This window comes from Grammomys surdaster, unplaced genomic scaffold (genome assembly GCF_004785775.1).
Source record: "Grammomys surdaster isolate TR1022 unplaced genomic scaffold, NIH_TR_1.0 262, whole genome shotgun sequence".
NCBI classification, from domain to species: Eukaryota; Metazoa; Chordata; class Mammalia; order Rodentia; family Muridae; genus Grammomys; species Grammomys surdaster.
In genome coordinates this window covers 2,712,875-2,732,480 of record NW_021604703.1, presented here as the reverse complement: position 1 = coordinate 2,732,480, position 19,606 = coordinate 2,712,875, and the positions used below count along the sequence as shown (strand labels likewise).

Below are 19,606 nucleotides of genomic sequence, written 5' to 3'. Positions count from 1 at the left end.
TTGTATATATACCAAAGAATTATTTTAAAGTAACTTTTCTTTTTCTTTTTTCTTTTTTGAGACAGGGTTTCTCTGTGTAGCCCTGGCTGTCCTGGAACTCACTCTGTAGACCAGGCTGGCCTCGAACTCAGAAATCCCCCTGCCTCTGCCTCCCAAGTGCTGGGATTAAAGGCGTGTGCCACCACCGCCCGGCTAAAGTAACTTTTCTTATGATCTATTTTCAGTATGCCATTTGATTTACATGTTTTTATATTCCCGAAGGAAAAGGATAGGGAAAAAAGACCTTTGTTCTAGAGCTGATGCTCATCAGATCTGCAGATGGCACAGAACAGGCCTGACCAACTCTGAGTGATAGAACTGCTAGTGGAATCTGCAAGCATGTGATTTAGATGTGCCGTCTGCACAGGCGGCTTCGGCTGGCAATGCCATGGAAATGTGTACTGGACTTCAACAGGCTTGGCCTCTGGAGAAAGAATGTGGTTTGCCTTGCAGGTCTGTGCATGGGGGCAGGCGCCAGCTATGGGGAGTCTCCTTGCCACCCACATGGGAACCTGCTATTCAGAGTAACTGGGGTTTATGGCCAGGCCAAGTAGATACACATGACAGACACAGAAGAGAGTGACAGGCTTCTGCATGATGGGTGATCAGGTCAGAATTGGGAAATTCCTCTCTAATAAGTAGGCAGGATAACTATGTGGCAGGGCTGCATGGGGAGGGAACTGGGTATTCCACTAAGTGATCACCGACGGCTTCTGTCACTCTGCCAGCCTCTGTTCAACGACTATAGTTTCAGGGGAGAGCTAGGCTCAGACAGAGAGGTTGTGTGCATGGATTCATGTTATAGCAGGGCCACTTCTAAATATCACTCTAAGCTTCAGAGAAAATAGTAACATTTTTAAATGCCCACCCCTCCTGTCAGCACTGCTCCCAAGAGCATTGTTTATCTGGATGACATTCAGTTGACAGGAAATGAAGGGCTGAGCAGAGCTGGGAGGTCGCTAGGCCTGTGGGAACTGTGTTCAGTCTTCTCTCAGGGCAGCCTCACGATCTTAGGAACTCTCAAACCTGCCACATGGTTCCCTTCACACAATCCACATCCCTCCCAAAACAAGTTAGTGCACATAAGCGCCCAGGGAGTTAATGCTGCACTTGACAATCTCTGAGCACTGGTCGATGTTCTTCTTCACCCTGTAGAATTTCTCCACATACTCAGATCGCCCTAAGAGCTCCACAAAATCTTCATCATGAGTGATTACCAGAAGCTGGAAGTTGCGCTGCTGCGAGCGACTTTTTATGATCCTGAAACAATACATTGAGACGGTTTTTCACTAATGGACATAGATTTGGAAAAGCCACCAGAAATCCTGAAATACAAGAACAGCTGGGTGGCAACCAGGCTTTTCCTGGGCCATGTGTGACAGGGCCTTTGGCTGCCCTGAAGGATAATGGAGGAGGGCTGAGGCCTTCAACCTAGATAGCTAAGAGTCCTACCTCCTCCCCACTCAGTGGGATGCACAGTTTCCTTCCCCACCCGTCTATCTGGCTAAGAACTAGGTTAAGAATTTGGACTCGTTTCCCAAGATCCTCAGTTGCTATTGATGCAGGGGAAAGTCTTCTAGGAAAACCTAAAACATCAACAAGAGCCCAGCTTGCTCCTCTGCCCAGACTCTCCCAGACTTCTCTGAAAGTCTAAAAGTAACTCAGGCAGACAACAAGCAGGGAGGGAAATGACACTGCCTTCTGAGGAGCTGGGTCTACCTAGAATTCTGCCTCCTCAGTCACCAGATGCATCAGTGCTGTGACACACAGGGCCTGAGTGGGTGTACGGGGACATTTTTGCTCATCAGCAGCATGGTGAGGTATCAGCTATGAGGGAGACGCAACGAGAGTTTTAACCCAAACTTGTTTATCACTTTCCCAGGACTGGATGCACTTCATGTTTCAATCCCACAACCCCCTCCTCCTTGCTGGTCCCAGGATGATCAAGAACTGGCTGGAGGACACCAGTGCCATCAGCATCCTGGAGCCAGGGCTGCACGATACAAGCCGCCCTCCCTGGAGGCTTGCTGCCATGAGTGAACAGGTCCACACGAGTACGACTTAGCCTCTGCACCGCCCAATTACCAGTACTCTTCTTCCATAAAGCTCTAAGTGTCTGGCCGTGACAGTGACTCCTGTGCTTGACATGAAGGATTCACAGGAAATACAGACAGAGCCCTCACTTGCTCTATGCACACTTGGGGAGAGGCAAGATATGTCCGTGTCTCAATACTCTCGTTCCTTTTACTTCATGTCCATTGGTGTTCTAACTGCATCTCCATCTGTGTGAGGATATCAGAGCCTCTGAAGCTGCAGTTGTACACAGTTGTGAGCTGCCATGTTTGTGTGCATTGTAAATTGAATGCAGGCCCTCTGGAAGAACAGTCTGTGTTCTTAACCACTGAGCCACCCCTCCGGCCTTACAAGTTCTTTTTCAAGAGAATCTGGAGAATTATTATTGAAAGGCAAAGTGCATAGCCTGGCCCCAAGTGTATTCTTTTTGATTTGGAGGGTTTTATATTTGTTTGTTTTCTGAGCCTGGCCTAGAATTTGCTATGTGGCCAAGGCTGGCCTTGAACTCAGTCAGTAACCAGCCTGCCTCTGCCTCCAAGTCCTGGGATACAAGGTAAGAACCACCACACCCAGCTCTGCTATTGGCATTTTTAAAAAACATTACGACCTGCCCCTAAACTTGAAATACTTACTCAACCAAAGCATGTGCAAGAGATTCAATGTTTTCTCTGTCAAGATTTGTTGTAGGCTCATCCAAGGCAAGGATGCCACAGTTCAGACAGAAGGTTTCAGCCAGTGCCAGGCGGATGATGAGAGAGGCTAGCACCTGGAGAAAAGTTGCAGAACAGATGTTTTCAGAAGGGCATGGTGGATGAACTGAGTGTAGTGGTGCACACCTTTTATCCCAGCACTCAGGAGGCAAAGGCAGGGGGATCTCTGAGTTTTAGGTCAACTCAAGCTATGTAAGCCTTGTCTCCAAAACCAAAAAAGGGTAGGAAAAGGTGGGAAATGTCACAGGTCGCTGATGTCAGGGACAGTTCAATGAAGACACAGCTTTTCTGGAAGGTGGACCATTAACCACATTTCTCAGCCTATCATTTCTGCTGAAATAAAACACTGAGAAACAGTCCTGTAAGCATCCCAGATTTACTAAAACCTGGCATCACAGGCTAAGGGTAGATGCATACAATTTATCAGCAGTTGATAATTTTAAGAGAAGTCTTAAGAGTCACCTCCACTTCACTACATAGAACAGACTGGCATCAAACTTAGAGATCTGCCTGCTTATGCAGATCATCCTATGCAGACATCTTTAAGTCTCTAGAATTCTCTGGTCCAAAAGAGAAACCAAGTCGTGTGCACTAAATTGCACCCAGGTGTCTGCTTGTGTAACTGTGTCAATGAGGGAAAAAAAAATTGTAGGTTAAAGGTACCCGAGCGTGGCTCTATCTGTACTTATCTGCAGAGAGCCTACTGGATATATTCACGGTTATTAAAATTCAAACCCTCAGATTCAGCCCCAGCCCTCCCAGGGTTGAGGGGATACAGCAAGGGACCCAGACTGTTCTGGGCAGAGCACAGTGCTCTTGTTTGAGCTCTAACCTCCCTGCCTGCTGAGTGCACTCCTTCCCTCTGACTCCCCGAGCAGGTCAGCAGACTGCAGGAGCTTACTGTCCCTTTGAGGGGCAGACACTTCCTTCCTGCCTTTGAACCCTTCTCCTGCCCATCTACCACTACTCACTTACATGCACGCTGGTGTTGGGCCACAGCCACCAGACCATCTGTCTGACACCTCTCCTTATACCAGGAAGCAAGCACTGCCAGTTTTCACAATTTAAGAGCAGCTATAGGAAACTGACTTTTGTTCGCAGACCATATTTCAGACTCATTTATAATGAACATTAGACATCACCAAACAAAGCAAATAGAGATTCTGTTTATAGATCACAACTTAGTCATTTCTTCGGACTATGATTGTGACCGTAACCTGCATTTGCCAGAAATTGGTGTTAGCTGTCTGGACTGGCAATAACTGGGATAATTATGCCAATAATGTGACACCCTTTCCTAAGCCTGTGAAGTTTTATGAAAATCCGCTTTAATCTGCAAACTCAGAATCTACCCGGTATGGTTAACAGAGACCAGACATTCATGACCTCCCTGTGCTCCTGGGATGCAGAGCTCATGCTTCAGCCTCACTGAAACATCATTTCTCATCCTGATTCCCCGTATTCCAAACCTACCTACTGCCCTTCCTCCAGGGGCCTCATGGAGGCCCACCGAGTCCTATTTATGTAGTAAGGGGTATCAAGTCCCTATGATACCAAAGCTATGACAGCAGCTGTCTATTCTACGGTCTGAGGCCCAGCCCAAAGCTATGCTGGGGTAACGGAGCTTAAGGCCTAGGTAGGGGCTACAGTCTCAGCAACACAGATTAGAATGCCTCGTCTGGTTCAGTTTGGACTCTAGTGTGCAGTATTATTTGTTCATTTGAATATGGTCTTGTGTAGCCCAGGCTGGGCTGAAACTCACTCTGTAGTCAAGGATGACTTTGAACTTCTGATTCTCTTGTCTCTACTTCCATAGTGCTGGGATTATAGCCAAGTTTAGATAGTGGTGAGGTCAGCCCAAAGCCTGGGCAAGCACTCTACCAACTGAGCCACATCCCTCCCCCACCTGTGTCATTTATGATTGGCGGTACAATTACTATGAATTCTGAGGCGTCCCTGCCCGTGGTTACACCAGAATGCATCTTTGGGCCATGAAGCAGTGACCTCTTGAGGAGCACTGTGAAGTGAAATGGGTTTGAGTAACCTTGACTCTTTTCCTGTTACATATATTTATGTATCTGAGTCTTCTGTCTTCCTGTCCGTCTGCATGACAGTGAGGGCATCAGATTCCACTACAGAAGGTTGTGAACCACCATTTGAACTCAGGAATTGAACTCAGGACCTCTAAAAAAGAACAGCCAGTGCTCTTAACCACTGACCCATCTTTCCAGCCCTTTGACCCTTTTTCGTATAAGTTATCTTAGAGTGCTACAGGGCATGTTAGCTGGCACCAGGACGTGCACTGATGGCAGCCATGTCTGCTTCACAAGGTGGCAAGGACACTGTAGGAGTTTCTCATTCATTTGACAGCCCTCTTAGGGTTTCTGCAACATCAGGGCCGTCTTTCAGGCTAAGCCAGCTCCCTAGATTGCTGATACCTGCCTTCTGTCCAGCACTGCATCGTCCGCGCATGTCCAAAGCTGTGTCCCCCTTCAGCATCACCACTCGGTAGTTGTAATTCCGCCTTTTATCAGAAGCCGATACATTCTCATCAGCATCAGATCGAATTTCTATGTATTCAATATCTGAGACAGAAAGCAGAGTATTTTAGAGAACCACACTACACCTCTGTCACTTATGCACACTGTCATGGAAGCCTGGACACTAGTGCGTCTCATGTCCTTAGAAGCACTGGCTGCCTTGCAAACTCTGGCCAGGAAGACTCAGGGTCACGTGGTCTGCCAAGATACAGCCGGGATGGCCCACCCCCAGCCTGGGCCAGCTCTTTCTCAGAGTTTCCTTTGGGTACTTTTCTTATCACACTTGGGCCTATCCCTATCTGCGCTTTCACAGAACCCATTATGTCATCAGCTAACTGTGTCTGCTGCAGCTAATATGAGTCCCACAGGGCTCTGGAAGAGAAACTTTGCATTTTCTTTTTGTTGTAAGATGTTGCAAAGATAAGAATTCTTAGAAATCTCTCAAAGACATGCTCAGGAAGGGGTTTGAGAAGGCGATGCTGGCAACTAAGGTCATACAGGAGAGGTTGTGGATAGAGCTTTGGGACAAGCACCTGGGACACACCATGTTAGTTACCTTGTCCACGATAGGTACTCCGCCAAAGATCACGAATAATTTTGTTGATTTCTTCCATTTTCATACTGTGAAATTTCATTATTGCTCTGGAAAAAGGGAGCCAGTTTTACTTAATACAATATGTACTATTTATATGAAAGACATAACTATGTAGTAGTATATGCTTAATTATTATGAACATATATAATATACACTAATAATGATAATAAAAATAATGTCACTGCCCTAGTAGTGACAATTACAAAAGTAGACTATGGAAAGGCCTAGGAAAAAAATTAAACAGGACCAAGCAGTGCCATTTCCCTGGTACTGGGAACTACCAGGAGTATGCCAGGACCCAAGTTTTCACACATCTCTGTCTTTTCCTCTGGAATCCAAGGAATTCTTTAAGTACTCAGAGACTGCAAGGGTTGAGTGTGGTGGTACATACTTTGAATCCTGTACTCAAACAGAGGCCAGCCTGGTCTACATAGTAAATTCCCCAAAGCTATACAATTAGACCCTGTCTAAAAATAAATCCCAAAAAACTTTTAGAAAATAAAACTTTAACAGACTTCTTTTCTAGGCCCAAAGATCACAATGGAGAGGGGGTGGGGGGCAGCCTCACCAGTACCGGCAGGAGGTACCGGCCATTCTAGAATTTTTTGTTTTATTTTTCTTTGAGACAGGGTCTCTACAGGCTGTCCTCTAGACCAAGCTGGCCTTGCACTCAGAGATCCACCTGATTCTGCCTCCTGAGTGCTGGGACTAAAGGTGTGTGCCACCATGTACCATGGCCAGGTTTTTCTAGAATTATTAAGGTTTATCAAATCTAGCCCCTAATACTCTTTTATTTCTCATATCTGTGAATTTTTACCAACCTGAAGGCATCTCTGGCTCAAAAGGAGGCCTTGACTTAGAAGCCTGAGTCTTTAGTCAGTCACAAGGCCTAGTACTAGTGTGCACTGACCTCCACAGGCTGCCCTTACTTCCAATTCTAGACACTGAAAGAAGAAATGCTTGTGAAAGACAAGGCTTCCTGTTAAACTTGAACACCATGCCTGCCCTAGCTACCTCAGATCTCAGGAGACAGGGCTAACAAAGTCACTCCCGTGGTAAGAAGGCAAGTTTCACAGCTATCACCATGCAAAGGATGTGAGCGGACTCTCTTCCATTTGCAGGCCTCTTATCTGATATATACAAAAAAAGAAACTAAACGTAATGCCGCTGCCTCTGTACAATCATTCCGTGATCTTCTGATCACCAGCCAAAGAGAAAGAAATGACTCAACATAAATACGTCTAAGTATCAGATGCAGGGCTGCGGAAGCAGCGAGCCCGGAGAAGCCTCTCTGCTTCACCAGGTCTCCATTTTCTAACTCACGCTCATCTCTGCCGAACATTTTATGCTTCTTTCATAAAGAGTAGACAAACCAGCTATTATTTTCTTAAAAAGAGAAAATTTTAACAAAAAAATACTTCACCGAATGTTCTGGGAACCAATCATATGTGAAGACTACTTTTCCAAAGCTTTATACGCTAGGATCCTAATTTTATGAATGACCTTTTAAAATGTTATTTTTTCCCCTCTGATTGGTAACTAACATAAATAAGCATACGAATGGAGAACAAACACCAGGCAGGGCAGACAACCAGAGCAGTGGGAGAGAGGGAGCTTCAGTATAGCCAAGCAGCCCACTCAGGGTGTCACAGAAATGACTGCTACTGTTGGCTGGCCTGGCCGCTGAAGGTTGGTCTCTCTGGGAGTTAACAGTACAGTGGGCAACCATGGGGATGACAAAGGTGACCGCAGTAGGCCATCTAAAGAAGCCGCTGATGTGAGTGGTCACCAATAAGCTTCCCCTTCTGAAAGACAAGCCATGTTCCAAGTCACAGAGCATCTTTCCAATCTCCAATCACTACAAAAATTTGCCCAGGATACAGAAAGTGGCTAGTTGTTTGTTTGTCTGTTTTTAAGGTAGTGAACAGACAAGAAGAGTATTATCAAATCTTCAAAGCGTGCCTACCCTCTGGGTATACAAAGTAGTATACAGCAAGAAGAAACTGAAAAGAGCAAACACCTTTGGGCTTGTTTTGCCTATGATGAGAGAAGTAAGTATCCTAAATGTGTTTAGTCATAAGTGCACTGAACAGAACTCATGACTGTGGAGACTTTCCTGCTGTGCATGGAAACCAGGGTAAGCACATCTTAGGCATCTACGTCCCCCAGCCCCCCAATCTCAGCTTACTGAGTGTTCTTCATCCCTAGAAAGCAAGAACAGCACAACAGGAAGAAAGCTGTCCAAGGTGACACTGCATACCAGACTTAAGAAAAACTGATGAGCCAGTGACTATAAAAGGAACATCTGCTGCACTAGCACAGAGTTTTGATAAAACACTCAAGGAAATGATAAATGGAAGAAAATATCTTTCTTTCACAAAATGTCTCAGGCATCTATAGCAACAGCAAAAACAATCTAACACAGACACAGCACTTTTCCCACAATAATCAGGAGAGGTGCTGTAGCTTGTAAGACACCAAAGAGAAAGGAGTAAAGTTAAGCAGAAATGAGCCTAGGTATGGGGGTACAGGCCTTTAATCCCAACACTTGGGAGGCTGAAACAGGCAAATCTTTGTAAGTTCCTGGCTAGCCTGGTCTACATAATGAGTTCCAGGACAGTCAGAGCCACACAGATAGTGACATCCTGTTACTATCTAGTGTCTAACACTGTTAGGAAAGACAATGGTGGGGTTGGGTGGGTCCAACAGCTAGAGAGATGAGTCAGTCAGCAAAGGACTTACAGCAACAGCCCTAATTCAGAACCCAGAACCCGTGTAAAAGGCCAGGTATGGTGGGGCCTATCACCAGGGAGATGAATACAGGAGGACCTCAAGCTCACTGACCATCTGAGTGATGAGCCCCAGAAACCCTCTTCCATAGAGAGAAGATGTATCAAAAAAAAAAAAAGAAAAAAGAAAAAAAAAGAACTACTGAATATGTGATCTCTCTCTCTCTCTCTCTCTCTCTCTCTCTCTCTCTCTCTCTCTCTCTCTCTCTCTCCAGTTAAAGTAACCAGTGTAGTGGCACACACCTGCTACTCAAGGCTGGTCAGGAAGATTACTGGAGAATAACCAGAAGGAAGGCATTTTTGTAATCCTTTGATTGAGAAGCTCTGACTAAGGTACAAAACTATGAAGATATAAACTAAGTCATCAATGATGTCATGAACAAAGTTAAAGGACAAATGATGAACTTAAAATTAAAGAGAAGGGGCAATTTTTTTCCTTTTTTTAAATTGGATATTTTATTTATTTACAATACAGATGTCATTCCCTTTTCCCATTTCCCCTCCCTAGAACCCCCTGTCCTATATCCCTTCTTCCTTTATGCTTTTATACCATTTTGATTACATGTATGTATTAAGGTCAGTTCTAGGTTGAGGCTCTAGCAATACAATAGATGCAAATAGTCAAGGAACAAGCAATACAATAAACACAAATAGTCAAAGAAAAAGCAAGGCATTAAACCCAATTACGTGAACACTCCCGTGATCACTGTTTCTAAAGGCTTATCAGGATGACCAAAGTATCTGAGCCTACTTCCTTTCCCTAGCCCAAAGTCATTTTCATGTCTGAAGCCTACTTCCTTGTTCTAGCCTAAAATTTAGATTCCTGTCTGAAATTTGTTTTAGCCTAATATTTAGATTCCTGCCTGAGATTACTTCTTTGTTGTAGCCTAATGTCAGATTCCTGCCTGAAGCCTACTTCCTTGTCCTTGGCCAATGTTATATTCCTGCCAAGCAGCCCATTTCCTTGTCCTTGACCCATGTCAGATTCTTGCCAAGCAGCCCCAAGGGCTCTCCACTTCTCCCCCTTTTTTATTTCATTAACAAGACTGAGCCTGTCTTAGGTCATTCTAACAAGAATGCCTTCCTTATCCATCATGGAATATGCATGACCAAAAGCAATGCACTTCTCTCTTAGGTTGGTAAGGATCTGTGCAGAATCTTACCTGTCCTTGGCTTTCCAGCCTGTTAAATTAATAACTTTGTCTGGGAACCATTATTAGTTTCAAGTCATGTACTTTGTCTGCCAGCCTGTTGATGTAGTTAGAGACAAGCTTTAACACGATTGGTAGGAACAAAAGTATTCCCAGGACAAGAAGGACTAGCCTGATCAAGCTATATATGCCATTCCTGAGGTTTGACCAAAAATGGAAATACTGACCTCAGGCCATGGATAATTTTATCGGCATTATCTGCAGCATCAAAGCTCAACAGAGCATTCTTTAAATTCATAATCTCACTACGCAAAGTTAACACACCCAGAGAGGTGTTAGGATTATGCCAAATATCCTACAGGTGTCTTTAAACTTTTTTTCTAATTATAATGACAATCATTGTGAATTTCAAAAGTAACACTACTCCAATGATATTTGTCATGACACTTGGGATGGGTCCTAACTCTTGAACCCTGAACCTCCTTCAGATAATCTGAATAGGCTATAGAGTATCATCCGTTGTTCCAGATACCTATATAAATCCTTTTGTATACTCAATAGATTAGTAACATTTTTTTGCTAGATGGTTAACAAAAACAGTTGTCTTAACTCCTTGTCTCAATGCTATTGCAGAAGCAGTGGTGCTAGCAATTAATGAATTTAATGCTGTTATACCAGCAATAATCAAGCCCGCTACCCTCTTGCTTCTGCTTAAAGCTTAACTCACTTCTTCCAGCACTTTCAAGCTTTTTTCAGCAAATCAAGGTTTTCTAATACTCAGGGCAGTGAGACAAAAGCTGGTTGACAGACCCCCATAACAGACATGCCAGGTTTCAACACACTAACACAATTGGAAATTATACAGTTAATGCAACTTATAATAAATACTGTAGAAGAGACAAAACCAATTTTAGCTTGACAATTAAAAGAGCCTTAAAACATGCACTGACCCTTGTTTGAAATCCAGATCCTGTCCCAACTTTATCTCTTGCTATCGTAACATCATAGTGAGCTACAGCTAACTTCTAAATATGTCTCTGACAATGTCAAAGACAAAGATCCAGTCTTCTAAAAGTAGACTGTTATTTCCAATATTGGATTGATTTCTAGACCAGTCATGATTGAGTCCTAATAGCTGGTCACCTTTAAGAAGAATACAAGAGACATTATAATTTCTCTTTTTGATTCTCTATCCCACAAGGTCTAAAAACTTGAGGCAAGGCAGCTTGTCCCATCTGAGATATAGTCAAGCAAAGGTAGGTCAGGAACCTATGTCCAATACAGCTCCCCAGTCACCCTTGTCAGGGCAATCAGCAAGCTCACAAGTCGGCATCATTCTTTGTCTCAGCAACACTATGTCTCATCAGTCTTTTTAAAGTTCCATGGGCCTCTTCCCCAATACCTTGTCCTTGAGGATTATATGAAATCCCCATAATAAATTGTTGACAAAAAGTCTCGACTGCTCGACTGCAATTGCCAGACCCATTATCTGTTTTCTTTTTTTTTTTATTGGATATTTTATTTATTTACCTTTCAATGTTATCCTCTCTCCCATTCCCCCCAAAACCCCTTATCCCATCCCCCTCCTCCTACTTCTATAAGGGTGTGCTCCCACCATCCTCCCATTCCCACCTCCCTGCTCTCGAATTTTCCAACACTAGGGAATCCAAACTTTCAGGGACCAAGGCCCTCCTCTTCCATTGATGCCTGACAAGGCCATCCTCAACTACCTATACAGGTGGAGCCATGAGTCCCTCCCTTTGTGTTCCCAGGCTGGAGATTTAGACCCTGGGAGCTCTAGTTAAGTATTTTGATACTTGAGAAGGGGCAATTTTTTTGTTTGTTTGTTTGTTTTTGTTTTTCGAGACAGGGTTTCTCTGTGTAGGAGAAGGGGCAATTCTAATTAGAGCATTTTCATGCAACAATGGGTCATGGCGACATAGTCATATTTAATACTGCAAGTGGAAATACAGGCTTTATAAATGCTTTTGGCCAGGTGTTGGTGGCGTATATCTTTAATCTCAGAACTTGGGAGGCAGAGGCAGGTTGCTCTCTTTGAGTCTGAGGCCAGCCTGGTCTACAAAGCAAGTTTCAGGGCAGCCAGGGCTATGTAGGGAAACAAAAACAAGAACAAACAAAAAGTGCTTTTGGGAACTAATCTGGTATTAATAAGTTAAAAATGATCATACCCTCTGACCTAGTAGCTTCATTTCTAAGAAGCTATCTTTCTGGTCTATCTGCACAAGTATGTGAAGTCATATATACAGTGGCAGTGGTGGCCAAATTTTAAAGTGTCCTAATGTCACTGGTTCAAATAGGTAAAATCTATTTTATGGATTATACAAACATTAAAACAATGAAACACACATATGAAATGAACATAAAAGAACTTCATGGTTATATAAAAAAAGACTAGAGTGAGTTGGGAGGTGGTGGTTCACATCTTTAATTCCACCTCTTGGGAGGTAAAAGCAGGTGGATCTCTGAGGTCAAGGTCAGTCTGGTCCACAGACTGAGTTTTCAGACAGCTAGGCTAATGCACTGTGAGGGAAGCAGGGTTGACAATGCAGGAGTGCCTTGATGAGTACTGGGCACTGTCACCAAGTACCAAGTGAACCTATGTCTACCCTGACCTGTGTTCTCAGATTTGTAGATATGAAGTATGGAGAACTACAAGTTACCTGTAACACGTGTGGCACAAATAATATGGACTGAAAGGGAGGGGCCAATATATCTATTTGTGAAGGGCTTACAGGAACATTTTAAGGAGGAGAAATGCACAGGAAAACATAGGCATTAAAGGAGCAAACTGTTCAGCATGGTGAGGGGCACCGTGAGCAGAGATGAAATGGGGAAGGCAAGGATGGAGTCTTTCCTATAATGACAACAAGAACCACCTATTAGCCTAGCAGAAAAGCAATGAGACATGTAGGGGTGAGAACACCAGGAGCAAGTAGAGGTGGAGACAGCTACCACAGTAGTAGTTGAACAACTGGGTGGAGTTGATGGAAGGAAAGCCATCCTAAAGCATTGCCATGTAGCAATTGTGTGCAAACTGGAGCTGTCAATGGATTGAATTACATTACTCTGTAGCACTTGTTACAGGTACTTAATAAGTACTGTAAAGAATGACCCAGAGGAACTGAGAATGTGGCTCAGTTGGCAGAGTACTTGCCTACCATGCATGAAACTCTGGTTCAATTGCTGGACAGCATAAAACCTTGAGTTGTGGTGTATGCCTGTAATCCTGGCATTAGGGTGGTAGAAGTAAGACGATTGGGAATTTAAGGCCAGCTTTGGCCACTCAACAAGTCTGGAAGGCCAGCCAGAGTTACAGCACTACACGAAACTATCCCTTAAACAAACGAAAGAATGACCCTAAAAATTTTTGATGTCTCTTGAGGCAACAATTTAAAAGGCATGAGCTTGAGACAGTTGAGGACTAGTTGTTATCTGGCAAGTGCATAGCCCTGCCTGTGGCCTAGAGTGCTGCCTGTGGGCTAAACTAACATTAATGCCTGTAAAGGGGAATGCTTTCCTTGTAAAAATTGGCTCTCAAAGAACATAAGAATTTCTAAGATCGAAGAAAACAGCCATTTATGATTTTATTCAGTCTTATCATTAAATACTCATTAATAGCTTGAAAGAGTGCCTTAAAGACTTCTCTAATACTCCACTGCATTTTGTGAAGATGAATGGTAGTTCTGGTGGCCCTGAGCCTTAGAACGTGATCTGCCAAATGACAAAGATTCCCATCTGGAAGGCAGCATCAGATGGCCAGAAAGTCAGGAAGCCGTGTGCTAATGAAGCTACTGTGAAGGAAGGCATCTCATTCATCCTACAGAACACATCACCAACTGCATTCTCGATGGCAGTGGCATCAACTCAGGCTCACTGTTAACTCCAGCAAAGGCAGCAGATGGTTCAAGCACTGTGCCAGTATGGACACGGTGGGGATGTAAGAAATCTCTCTAACTTTCTTTCTGCTCAGCTTTATTACAGAACTAAAACTGCTCTAAAAAATAATATTTAAAAATAAAATATTAAAAGAAAAACAAAATCAAACCCAGAGGTCTCAATGTAGCGTGCAGAGCTGTTTTAACATATCTCCTCGTTTCCTCACACAGGTACCCTTTAGATGCCAGGGGACTGTACTGTTCAGCAGGGCCTCTTTCCTCTGCTTCCCAGTCAGCTAACTGCCTCCCACGCTTGCTCCTTAGAGGAGAAACATCTGTGAGCCTGAGGTATCCTCTTCAGAAGCACACCTGGCTTCCTGCCTGATGTCACAAATGGAGCAGCGCATCAGGACTTTTGTTGTTACTTTAAAGATCACTTGCCCACCTCAGCATCTGGCCACTAGTATAGATGCACACTTAAGATGCAGCCAGGAGAAAGCAGGTGCTTAAGAGGATAGAACAGCATCATATAAAGAGATCCAAGTTTCCTTCCTAAGACCTGTCCAGCTCTTGCTTCCTTCCCTATTCAAACTATCTAAAGGACTTAAGCCAAGAAGACAAACAATTACTGCAAAATCTGAATTACTGCTCAAAATAGCACATGTAAAAACAAAGGCAAATCCAGCCCCCATGATTTGCCATATCTCAAGCCATCTTGCTGACTAGAAGGATCAAATATATATGGACATTTTTGTAATTATTATTTTAATTTGAAAGCGCAAAAACTAAGTTAATTCAAATCAAGTTTGAAAAAAAGTAGTAAAGATACTTTCAAAGGCATTTTCTGAAATATACTACTTTCATCTTTGTATTTAAAATTGTGACAAACTTTATACATAGGTTGCCAAAAAATAATAAGAACAACAAAAAACCAAAAATGCAAAACTAGTTGTGGTTTATTAGTGTTTTAAAAAACTATTATTATTATGTTTAATTATGTATATAAGTGCATGCATATGTCTTTGTGAGCCTGTATATGAGTGTCGGTGTCCAAGGAGCCCAGAGGCATAGGATCCCCGGGAGCTGAATTTCAGGCAGTTGTGAGTCTCCTGGTGTGAGTGTAGGATCTGAACTCAGAATGCAAATGCAGCATAGGCTCCTAACTGCTGACCCATCTCTCCAGCCCCCATGATTAGCTTTTGAAATACTGACTAATGTTCCTACTGCCCCAGACCTCAGTACCAGGAGACCCTCCTGACTCCTTATATTTGGGTCAGCAGAAGTCCTCTTGCCCAAAGAAATGGTGCTATGAGTACCATGTTCTACACAAAATAGGATTTCTTCTTGCTGAACTCAGAATCCTTAATTTGGCAAATTTAAATGACTTTTTCCCCAAGTTAAAGCTCTTATGACTTGCCAGGTGGTGGTGGCAGCACACGCCTTTAATCTCAGCACTTGGGAGGCAGAGACAGGCAGATCTCAGTGACTTTGAGGCCAGACTAGTCTACAGATTGAGTTCCAGGACTGCCAGGAATACACACAGAAACCCTGTTTCAAAAAGAAAACAAAAACCAACCAACCAAACAAACAAAAAATCCATTATGTCTTTATTAAACTTATTTTCTTTAGCCAGCCTCCTAAATATCAGCTTTTAACACTAAGCAATGGTTCAACCATTATTACAAGATAAACATTTGCTTAAAATAACAACCCTGCAGTAGACATGAAATGCTACTGGCTATCTTGGGTTTATAATCAGTTTCCTACAGGATGCTACCATAGGAAACTAAAATGCATCGGTGGTCAGCACAGTATGAGTCCTGAATAAAGTTCTCCACCGCAGCTCCCCTAGAAGGTAGGGACATAGGCTTTTAACAGCCTGGCAGAGACCTGGCTGCCTCAGATACAAAGTTGTGGGAGTTGCATGTTTCCCAAGTCTCAGAAGCAGTATGATGTAACACATGTTTCACATCTGGGAAACAAAATATTGGAGAGCATTTTGGGCAAGTGACATATTTCAATTTTGTTTAAACTGTAGCTGTGTGTAGGGTTGTGCGTCCTAACCATGTTCCATTCTCAGCCAGGGTTTCTGCCAATGCTTCTGCTTACTGCTGTTTTAGATTACTAATAACAGATGCTAATCAGCTCTTCTCGAAAATGCACTGTTAATTTCCTGTGTTACCTTAAATAGACTGCTGTGCAACAGTGACACTAACAGTATGCTTTACTCTAAGACACCAAACAATGAGGGGAATTTTAGACTTTTTTTTTCAAGGAGAGAAGGCAAATTTTGGGAACACATACGAATCTTAAGACACCACTGTTTGCAGAAGAAATCCCACAGAGTCCATTTGAAGGAAATTTACTGCTATTTTTCTTCTTATTTAGAAGAATGCATCTGATTAGTAGATAAGATATCTCACTGAACAGTGTGACAGTGCTCCTAAGTGAGCTAAATTTCTGAAAAGCACCCCTGCATCTCCTCACCTCAGCCCACTCCTGGCTGGCTCCAGAGAGCTCCCAGCCCCTCCTTGCTTACTCAGTGTGATACCTCATGTTCCTCTGTGGAAATGCCCTTCCTTCCCCAGGCCAGACAGCCTGGTGATATCAAGGCATTCCCCTGGCCGACTAGGCAGGTTAGGGAAAGGACAGGTTATGGCAGTCTTTTATGACTTCTTTAATGCACATGGAAGCATGCAGTGCCTTACTGAGTGACAGCAGGAGGGCTTCTGGACATAGTATTCTATGTTACACAGAAACACAGAGCCAGGTATCATAAACGAAGACTGGATTCACAGCAGACCTTTAAATGCAGCAACCAACCTCCCACCCTGTCACTGGCCCCCTTGCAGAATACGTCATCAACGTTTCTCTCCCACCATTTTCTCATCACCCAACTCCAACTCACAACTGCTGGCTTCCCAGTCATAAACCTCCAACTTGTCAAATTCAAGGTCACTGTTTAGCCCATCTTACTCAGCACAGCAGAAGTTAATAACTCCCGAAAAGTTCGCTTCACTGGATCTGTGAGTTACAGCCTGTCCACCTCCCCAGCTTCTGACCCACTTGTAAACTAGTCTCTATATACCCTTCCCTCCTCTAGCAGAACCCTTTCTATATGGAACTAACTCACGAGCTCTGACTCACACAGAGGTGCCATGGCATGTACAGGTATACACACCTCTCTTACAAACATACAAAAGAAATATACTTTTTTGAAGTTTAAAAAAATATAAAACACCGAAACCCATCAAGAAATATATTTGCCATACTATCCAAAGTATTGTATGTTTCCAATATACACAGCTTAAAAAAAAAAATGTCCCGAAAAGGCTAAAGATGGTGGCACATGCATTTAATCCAGACCTTGAGAGGCAGAGGCAGGCAGATCTCTGTGAGTTTGAGGCCACCCTGGTCTATATATCAAAGTCCAGGCTATCCAGGATTACATAGTAAGATCTTCTCCCCACCAAATCCTGAAAATAAAACACTCATAACTAGAGAAGGAGGTGGTGATATCTAATCAATGCCTACTGTATAATGTGTGGAAATATCTTACTGAACCCATTAATATATTTATAATTGATAAGTTAATAAAATCAGTAATTTAAAAATACTATTCTGTTTTCTGGGGAGAAGGAATTTAAAGATTGTTTCTCTGTGCAGCCCTGGCTGTCTTGAAACTCATTTTGTAGACCATGCTGGCCTCAAACTCAGAAATTCACTTGTCTCAGTCTTCTGAATGCTGGGATTAAAGGCCAAGCTACAAAAATACCCTATTCTTTTTTTTTCTTCAATTTTTTTTTTTGGGGGGGGTGTTTCGAGACAGGGTTTCTCTGTGTAGCTCTGGCTGTCCTGGAACTCACTTTGTAGACCAGGCTGGCCTCGAACTCAGAAATCTGCCTGCCTTTGCCTCCCAAGTGCTAGGATTAAAGGCGTGAGCCACCACCGCCGGGCATTTTTCTTCAATTTTTAAGATTTATCTATTGTATGTATGTGAGTATACTATCCCTCCCTTCAGACACACCAGAAGAAGGCATCGGATCCCATTACACATGATTGTGAGCCACTATGTGGTTGCTGAGAATTGAACTCAGGACCTCTGGAAGAACAGTCAGTGTTCTTAACCACTGAGCCATCTCTCCAGCCACAATATGCTATTCTTAAAAATAAATAAATAAATAAATAAATAAGAATCAGAGGACTGTACATGAAGGCCACAATTGTTTCTTACTTTAAACCCATTATTTTAAACTCACAGCAATTCACCTGCTTCAGCCTCTCACCTGCTGGGATGATAGGCATTGAGCCACAATATTGGGCTAATAATATCATTTCAGAAAACCAATCTGGGCTGGAAAGATGGCTCAGCCAACCAGTAGTTCTTGGACTAGTTAGGGCAGGTATGCTTTATAGTGTAAGCACACATGCAACATGCAAGTATTTTTTTCATTCCATAGTATATATAAAATGTCATATACCTAAAGAGACAAAAATGGGAAAAAAGATGACCGGAGTGTGCTAGCTGCTACCACTGCAGAAAACAAAACCCACTCAAGTACTTACTGGTCAAGAGTCTTGTAGTAGATGTCCAGGTCCTTATTCACCAGCTCTGTGGTTCTCATGACAATCATCATTTCTCTATACTTTTCCTCGGCATCCCGAAACTGAGGCTCTCGGAGCTCCTTCTTAAAGTGAAGAATTTCTTCTTCATAGCCTTTCTGTCGTCCCAATGCCAAACTGTGATTTCTCTTTATGGTGTCTATGTTCTCTTCCAACTTCTGATGCTCACTAGAAATAATTAGTGAGGACTACTGTTTAGGTTTTTGGCAACCTAGCAGAAAGTCCCTTCAGACAGGTGTCATTCTCCTCAGTGATGAGTACACGATAGCAGCTCTCCTTGTTTTCTAAGACTTTTGAGCTAATTCCCTTCCTTCCAAACTTCTGCAGGATTGAAGTTTCTGAGCAGCAAACTTTTGTACAGCAAACAACCCTTACAACACATGAGCACCACAAAGCCCTGGCCTTTAGGCACTGATGAGGTAAAGGACTGCTAGGGAGTCACACAACTGAGTCACACACTCACACCTAAGAACGGCTACCAACTGCCCACAGTGAGAAGCTACTGGATAACAGGCTTCAATTGGTTTTATTTACAAATGTCAAAGACACAGTACAATTTAATCTACAATAAATTATTTTCTATAGTAAAATTCATTAAAAATTTTTGTTTCTGTTGCAAAAGTCTAAAAATAATAAATCTAACCAAAAAAAGTAACATATTCAAAAAATTTTGGTACCCTCACAGATTATACAGACTTCAACATATGCCTTAAAATTTTTTATTTGTTTATCAACCACTTAATAAGTACCTGTTATGTGCTAGACATTGCTCACAAGTTTAGGGAATTATTATATAGTTACCTGGTTATCTATTTGATTGATACTTCTGCCATTTCCTAGTAGTGAAAGTTCTGTTAAGGAAGAGATGTGCGAAGCAGTCTGAAGCATGCTCAGCCAGGTGTGGTGGTGCATACCTTTGATCCCAGCACTTAGAACACTACCTAGTGAGACCTTGTCTAAGAAAATAGCTAAATTTTTGCCGGGCAGTGGTGGCACACGCCTTTAATCCCAGCACTTGGGAGGCAGAGGCAGGCGGATTTCTGAATTTGAGGCCAGCCTGGTCTACAGAGTGAGTTCCAGGACAGCCAGGGCTACACATTGAAACCCTGTCTCGAAAAACAAAACAAAACGAAAGAAAGAAAGAAAGAAAGAAAGAAAGAAAGAAAGAAAGAAAGAAAGAAAGAAAGAAA

At 43.0% G+C, this 19,606-nt stretch overlaps 1 protein-coding gene across 1 annotated transcript in view; it reads right to left on the bottom strand.

Moving 5' to 3' along the window:
- Nucleotides 1-873: 873 nt before the first annotated feature.
- Nucleotides 874-19,606, bottom strand: part of Rad50 (RAD50 double strand break repair protein) — a 54,391-nt gene continuing 35,658 nt past the window's right edge. The window contains exons 21-25 of the mRNA XM_028775891.1: nucleotides 18,360-18,584; nucleotides 5,919-6,004; nucleotides 5,265-5,407; nucleotides 2,745-2,878; nucleotides 874-1,299 (exon numbers count right to left, since the gene is read on the bottom strand). Coding sequence (XP_028631724.1) covers nucleotides 1,113-1,299; nucleotides 2,745-2,878; nucleotides 5,265-5,407; nucleotides 5,919-6,004; nucleotides 18,360-18,584 — 775 coding nt within the window. The 3' untranslated portion in view covers nucleotides 874-1,112. The remainder of the gene's footprint in view (nucleotides 1,300-2,744; nucleotides 2,879-5,264; nucleotides 5,408-5,918; nucleotides 6,005-18,359; nucleotides 18,585-19,606) is intronic.